This window comes from Gavialis gangeticus, unplaced genomic scaffold, assembly GCF_001723915.1.
Source record: "Gavialis gangeticus isolate Ggan-Ray unplaced genomic scaffold, GavGan_comp1, whole genome shotgun sequence".
Lineage (NCBI taxonomy): Eukaryota > Metazoa > Chordata > Crocodylia > Gavialidae > Gavialis > Gavialis gangeticus.
This window is the reverse complement of record NW_017729015.1, coordinates 5,330,229-5,337,096: the sequence shown is the minus strand read 5'-3', so window position 1 is coordinate 5,337,096 and position 6,868 is coordinate 5,330,229. Positions and strand designations below refer to the sequence as shown.

Genomic DNA, 6,868 nt, shown 5'->3' with positions numbered 1-6,868 from the left:
TTTGCCAACCCACAAACTAATAAGAATATACAAAGCGCTGTCCAGCCAAAATCACCAATCGGGACAAGCATGCTCCGTTTTAAAGAAAAAATGGTTCTGAGAAAATTAGTTTCGTTACGTGACCTCCTTAACTGGCATTAACAGAGTTCATACCTGGCATCCCTGCTGCCAGCCCTTGTCCAAATGCAAGAGCAGAGTTTACTGCTGCAGCTGCTACAAGTGGATCAGTCTGCTGTCCCTGCTGGTTCTGATTTGGGGTCAAAGGACGCTGAGTGGCTCCTCCACGGAGAACCTGAGAGAGAAACAGGATCACTGACTGGGCTATTTGCTTTGAGACTAGAGCAGGGGTCACCAACAGGATTATGGAGCCAGAGAGCTTTGCAGGTGCCAACACCAGGACCAGACAGCACAGAACTGCACTAAGACTGGGCAGCTGGACGCTGCGCTCATAGTATCACTGTTTCCCCCACCCCATGCCCCCTGACTGGTCCGAGCACAGCTTCTAGCCAGTGGGGAACTGCATCACAGCTGGGAGGGGGAGGGAGGAATAGGGCGAAAGCTTTGGAAGTGAGAACACAGCTTCCAGCTGCCTGGCCCACATGCAGCTCCCCACCAGGTGGAAGCGCTGCTAAAGCCACCTGGCCCACTTCAAACCAGGGCTGGGTTGTTCCAGCCCGTAGCTTTTTAAAAGGTTGCTGGCCACTAGACTAGAGAATAAGTGAGAACAATTTCTACATTTTCTGAGAGAGGCAAGATTTTTCTGGGTGATACCTTTCATTGGACCAACTATGTAGTTGGAATGAAGTTAGACAAGCTTTTGAATATGAGGCATTCTTTATCGGGTTACAATTTCTATGCAAGATGGCAACTCTGACAGAGTATTCATTAAAACAGAAAGAAGAAAAATTATACTATCGCTTACAAAGTGCTATAATTATATTAAAATAGACAGAGCTGCTTTCACAACATTATGGCATGTTCCTCTCAGGTTTATTGGACCTATACTCAGAAAATGTCACTTCTTGGCCTTTTCCTGTTCCCCCTCCATGTCTAACCTGAAATACTCTACACACATTTAAGAAACACATACTAACACTGCAAAAAGATGGTTATTCATCATATTTGCCCTCCTGAAGGTGTTTGGCTGCTCCTGCATATAGAAACTTCATTTAAACCAACAACTTAAACGGAAAGACTTGGGGTTAGCTTGACCTGTAGGCTGATGACACAAGCCGAGTTGGGTTTTCCATGTGGTAGATCCAAGCATGAAACCATCACGAAATGACATGACAATTAGTCACAGGTAATGACAAAAAACTGCATATACTAACATGTAGCTCTTGAGATAAACAACAGGATGCTGTTCTTCAAAGGGACATCAGGATTGACCTTTCCTGCCATTCCCTGATAGGGTGATCATATGTCAAAACCTTACACAAGTCAGCACATCCTCACAAGTAAACCTTATTAAAAAGCTGTCCCATGGTACCAAACATACTACTGACATTCTGTAATCATACATCACAGGAAAACATCTCCCGAGTTATTAAAAGGAAAAGCATCAGCATCATTTTAAGCATCAGCAGAATGGACGAGAAGATTAAAGTAACATATGCCTTAAAAATATATTCTGCAGATTTTCTTTTATTATCAAAGTTAAACATGAGCTCATCCCGCTTCCAATCTATTCCAGTCTATGTGGTTTCAACAGCTTCACCAAACTGATGAGCATGCACAATGCTAGTGCATTGTGCTGAATTCATATAATAGCACATGCTACAGTAAGTGAAATACTGCTGCTTCTATGCATTTGCTACCTCTTATGAGGTCATAAGTATAAAAGAGAAAGCATCCATAAACACCATTGTAGCAGGTTTCCAAAATTTCTGGCTCAGCTCCTCTTGAGTACATAGCAAGGTTCTCATTATTGAACAATGTTCTCAGTGAGGGCAAGTGTGTCATCATTGCCAGATCTTTGAAAACAACTAAAGAACAGATGAACAAGGGCAAAACCTAAAAAGTGCAGAAAGAACCCAGATACTTCCCCTGGTTAGGTTTCTAGCTCTCTATAAAGATGAAAGTCTGTAAAGTAAACACAGGTATGCAGAGCGCCATGCCAAACAGCCAGAAGGGACCACGAAGAAACTTGCTGTGACTTTTATTCCAATTGCTACTGCTTCTCTAATCAGCTCTGCCAGACTGCTGATGAGATCCAGCTGAGTGGTAAATAAATGTCTTCTGAGGCAAAGCTGCAGCAAACTGGTGAACAACTCATCCTCAACTCAGCAGGTTGTGAACCACGCGGATATAAATGATCCAGGTTCTACTATGCACATACACAGACACTTGCGTTCAACTTTTAAATCAGAAGCATTGCATCCGTCTTTCTAGTCACAAAAATAATTGAGGGTTCTAGGGGTTATAGTTGTGGTTATGTTTTGAAATAACCTATAACTACTGCAAAAACCATTTCAGTGCACACCTACAGCGGACAGTTCTCTGCTTTGAATGCCAAGCCTAAAGCACAAGTCTGTAGCCCATAATTTCTTCTGCTTCCCCTATATGTGTATTTCTTGGTGTAAGTGCAGGAATTCCATTCAGTCTGTTCTCATTGATGATGTGAAAGGTGAAGAGGTTTGGGGATTAACTGCGTCAGGGAGCAAAGCATTCGCTTTCTGATCACTGGCATGAAGGATTACTATTTTTATAAGCTGAAACGGCTTTAAGATGGTATACAACGTTAGTTTCTGGATTAAAGGTTTTCAAGGTAACAGTTGCCAAGTTCATACAATGACTATAGTGAGGAAGAAGGTTACTAGAATAAGGATGTAAGGTCCAATATCTCATAACTCAGAAATAAGGGCTTTAAAAAAAAACAAACAAAAAAATGAATTTTGTATACTACTGCAAAGATAGAGCTTCTCTAATTGCCACTGGTATAATGGATTTGGCTAGTTTCTAGCCTTGAAGTATCATGAGACACTGGATGATAAAACTGTGTAAAGTCTACCCTGGTGTCTCTTTTAGCACTGGGCTCTCTTTCAACCTTGGTCCTAAATTAAACACAGCAGCTTCTAATCTCAAACCAGTCTAATTTACAATCTCTGGGCATCTGTACGAGTTCTAGCTAAATAACCTGAGATGGCTGATGTGGATTTTGAAATTCAGCTTGCTTCTAAGGTATAAGCTCGTAGGGCACATCCCCACGAGTGGGAACGTGCATTTCCCCAGGGACAAGTAGCAGTGGCACAAGGTATGCCACTCTGGCACACAGCATGTTACCCCAGGTGGGGTAGGGGAGGCTGGGGCCAGCAACTGTGCTGGCCCTAGCAGCCTTGCCTGGGGTCCTGGGGGCCTCCAGGAGCTGCAGCAAAGCCGACCAAGCAGCACGGAGCCTGGCCAGCTGCAGGACCGTGGCTCTGGCTGGCCAGGCTCCAGTTTTGGGTTGTGTACACTTCTGCCACGTGTGCTGTCCCACTTTTTTTTTTTAAGGCATGGATCTCTCGGGGTCAACCCCACCAGCTCCCCTCCTTGTAAAGTAGCAGTGAAAGGAACATCTGCTTGCGCAGCATGTGGCACAGCAGATGGGTGTGCAGTGCCACACACCACGTCTGTGCTCGTCTGAATACACCCATAAGGGTAGACACTATTTTCACTCATCGCTATAATAATGTAAACCTGTGGTACTCTACGAGAATTTAGAAGCAACAACAGAATCAGCACTACTATTTGCTTAATTAGCGTTAATAACTAGCCAAGCTAAAGAATCAGTACATACTTGTTACAACTTTATTCTAAGTTATTTTTAAACACTACAACAACAACAACATACTGATCAGATTACCAGGCTAACTTTTTATTTTTCCATACAGATACAAATTAGTTTAGGATTTATTTTCACTCTGCTACAATAAAAACAGACCAAGTTAAAAATGTAATTATCGACCAGTGAAGGTTCTAGTTTCTTTTTAATGGGAGAAAATTGTGTTGTGTTATATGTGATGATGCACCACACCATCTACAGCCCCCACCCTTTTTCAAAATCCTAAATCTGCCCATGACAGTATAAATGAGGAAATAAATATCTTCTGATCACCTTGTCATTTGGTCCCCATACAAACTTCAGACACTATTTCCTAGACATGTATGATATACTCCAAAATGATCCTACAGAAGAGTTTTACAGTACTTTCCTATGTAAAAAAGGATTTCAAGTCATTCACTCACTTTACTTCAATAATCTTAAAATTCCCTCTTTCCTGTGCATGTAAATGGCATCTACAGAGCTAGCCTACTCTATATGACATCTCTTCTTTCATTCTTCTTTCCAGTAGTTTTCTCCTAAGCCCTTGACAGAAGCTTAAAGATCACTGTTTCTGTTGTTCCTTTGGAGGATTTTTTTTTCCAAACTGAATTTTCAGTTTTCTAGAGGGAGTCAAAACTGAACATTTTATTCAAAATGAAGATGCATCATATAGAGTTTATGCCATTTTCCACATATTATAATTTTTCAATAGTTTTAAGTGTTCTGCTTTGTGTCTACTGCTGCACTTCAAAAAGGTAGTTTCAACAGACTTTCCAAAAGTCATATAAGCCTTCCCCTTCCTCCTTTACCCACCCACTCAAAGACGTATTTTGAATTAGTCATTGACAAAAGTGCTCACAAGCTGTTTATACCGCTCCTTTTAAGGGCATGCACTCGTCAACAGCAAAATTTCATTCATGTTACTTAGATCTCCATGTTCTGTAAACTCCTGTGTGCTATACATACTTCTTTTCTTCTGGACAACCAAAATTTAATGAGCAGGCAGAATAGTTACAAGTCAAAACATGTCATAACATTTAAGTTGAACAAATACCAAGACAAGATCTGCAAAACAGACCATGCCCCTCCTTGTCAACTGGGCTGAGTTGAGAAAATGTGTCAGCATGAAGAAACTATGTTAAGATTAAGCCACCTCCATCATGTTAAACAGATATAACAGAGCTGAGGACAGCCAAAGACAACTGCTCTGGCTGCTGCTGTAAGAGGTACCCAATTTGTTTCTACTACAATTTCTTTGCACAGATGCCCACTTTTTATCAAGAGCACTTGCGCATAATGTCAATTCTCTGCTTGGCAGCAGAAGGGGTGGTGGTGCCAAGTTGTGCCCCTCGCTGCTGCCAGGTGGGCAGAGGGCCCTTTGCCAGGGTGGCGTGGAGCTCCCAGTGGCCGAAACAAGCTTCCCCACCTGGTCCTGCTCTGTCCCGCTGTGCCAGGTGCCACCCGCTAGGCCATGGAGTTCCTGGGTGAGGGCAGCATGGTGGGGAACCCAAGTCCATAGCAGGCAGCCCACCCCCCGTGGTCTCCGTTCGGGGTGTATGTGCATGTGTGTGTGCGCGTGAAGCCAGGCTCCGCACTCCGCTCTACCACAGCAGCTGCCATCTCCCATGGGCAGCAGCCAGGGCTCAGGTGCTGCTAGAGGGGGCACAAGGCTGCAGACCTGGGTCCCCGGCCCCATGAACTTGGCAGCTGGAGGCCCCCTCTGGCAGGGCTGGGGAGGCTGTGGGTGGGGAGTAAGGGGGCACCAGGAGGGCTCAGGGGTTCTGGTTTGGGAATGAGAGGCCTGGACCTGCATCCTGGAGAGCTAAGGGGACAGGAGGAGCTCCAATTGTCCAGGTTAAAAAACCCAAAATCAAATACTGAAATGTACAGGTACTTAGAATTAATTTTATTATAGCGATTGAGGCACTGGTAGGCTTCCAAACTGCTTTAAAGTTATAAATATATCAATAAAACGTTGTGTTCAACTGATACACACACACAGTTGCATTTCATTTTAATCATGGATTTTGGAGGTTTTAATCAGAGAACTTGTATATCAGATAAATTGTGATTTTTAAGCAGAGAAAACCAGGATTCCAGGTAATAGCCAACTTTATAGGCGATTTCTATCCAGCTTTATTGGCACATGTAAGCAATCACATGGCTGGAAGACTGCAGCTGCTATGATCTCCAAGCCACTGGGGAGCACAAACACATCCCTGGGGCTGGAAATCACAGTCAATGCAGTCTCCCAGCTGCAGGGCTGGAGGGGCGCTCCAGGCAGCAGCTGGGAGATTGCAGCTGCTGCAATCTCCCAGCAGCAGGGTGCTCCATGCACCCATGTGGCTGAAAGACTGCAGCAGTGCGGGGCTGAGAGTCCTGCACATGTGGGGGCTCTCAGTCCCTTCTATGTGTAGTCCTGGCAGTTGGGAGCCCTGTCAGCAAAGGGGGCTCACTCCCAGCCGATGCAGAGGAAGCCGAGGATCAGGCCCCCGCTAGACCGGCAATAAGGCATGATTAGATTTAATGTGTGATTCCACAATCACACCTCCTACCACGCACATATGCCATGGCAGGAGGTGCAATTGTGTGGACTGCGCATTAGATCCAATCATGCCGTTACCTGCATGTGTAGAGGGGGGTCTAACATTTCTATGCTACCGTTTTCCTCATTACAACTTCCAGTGTATTTAGCAGGGTGTCTAACTCATCTGCAGCAAAGAGCTTTCTTAAATAACCTCCTTTCATAATAGCCCTGGGTGGGCTATTATTTGGGCCTGCGGGCCACACAGGGATTTTGATGAGTTGTTCTGGGCCACGTTAGCATCCCTTTTGCCTCTCAACAACAACTCAGCAAAACTTCTGCGGGATGGGGCTACAGGTGGACAGAGAGTAGTGTTCACGAGGGGGACGGGAGGGCAAGGCCAGGATCATAGGGCAGTCATGGGGCAGTCACAGCATGCAGCCAGGGCCGGGGCCGAGCCTCAATCTACTGCCTGCATGTCCTGCCTCAAGAGGGGTAGGAGGGAGTGTCATGTGCACACGTGTTGGGGGGGCGGGGGG

The 6,868-nt window shown here is 44.9% G+C and overlaps 1 protein-coding gene across 6 annotated transcripts in view; it reads right to left on the bottom strand.

Annotated features, from left to right (window-relative positions):
- PUM1 (pumilio RNA binding family member 1) overlaps positions 1 to 6,868 on the bottom strand; it is a 181,554-nt gene that overhangs the window by 46,249 nt on the left and 128,437 nt on the right. For all 6 annotated transcript variants that reach the window (XM_019512135.1, XM_019512137.1, XM_019512138.1 and 3 more), the window contains exon 11: positions 154 to 292. In XM_019512135.1, the coding sequence (XP_019367680.1) occupies positions 154 to 292 (139 nt within the window). The remainder of the gene's footprint in view (positions 1 to 153; positions 293 to 6,868) is intronic.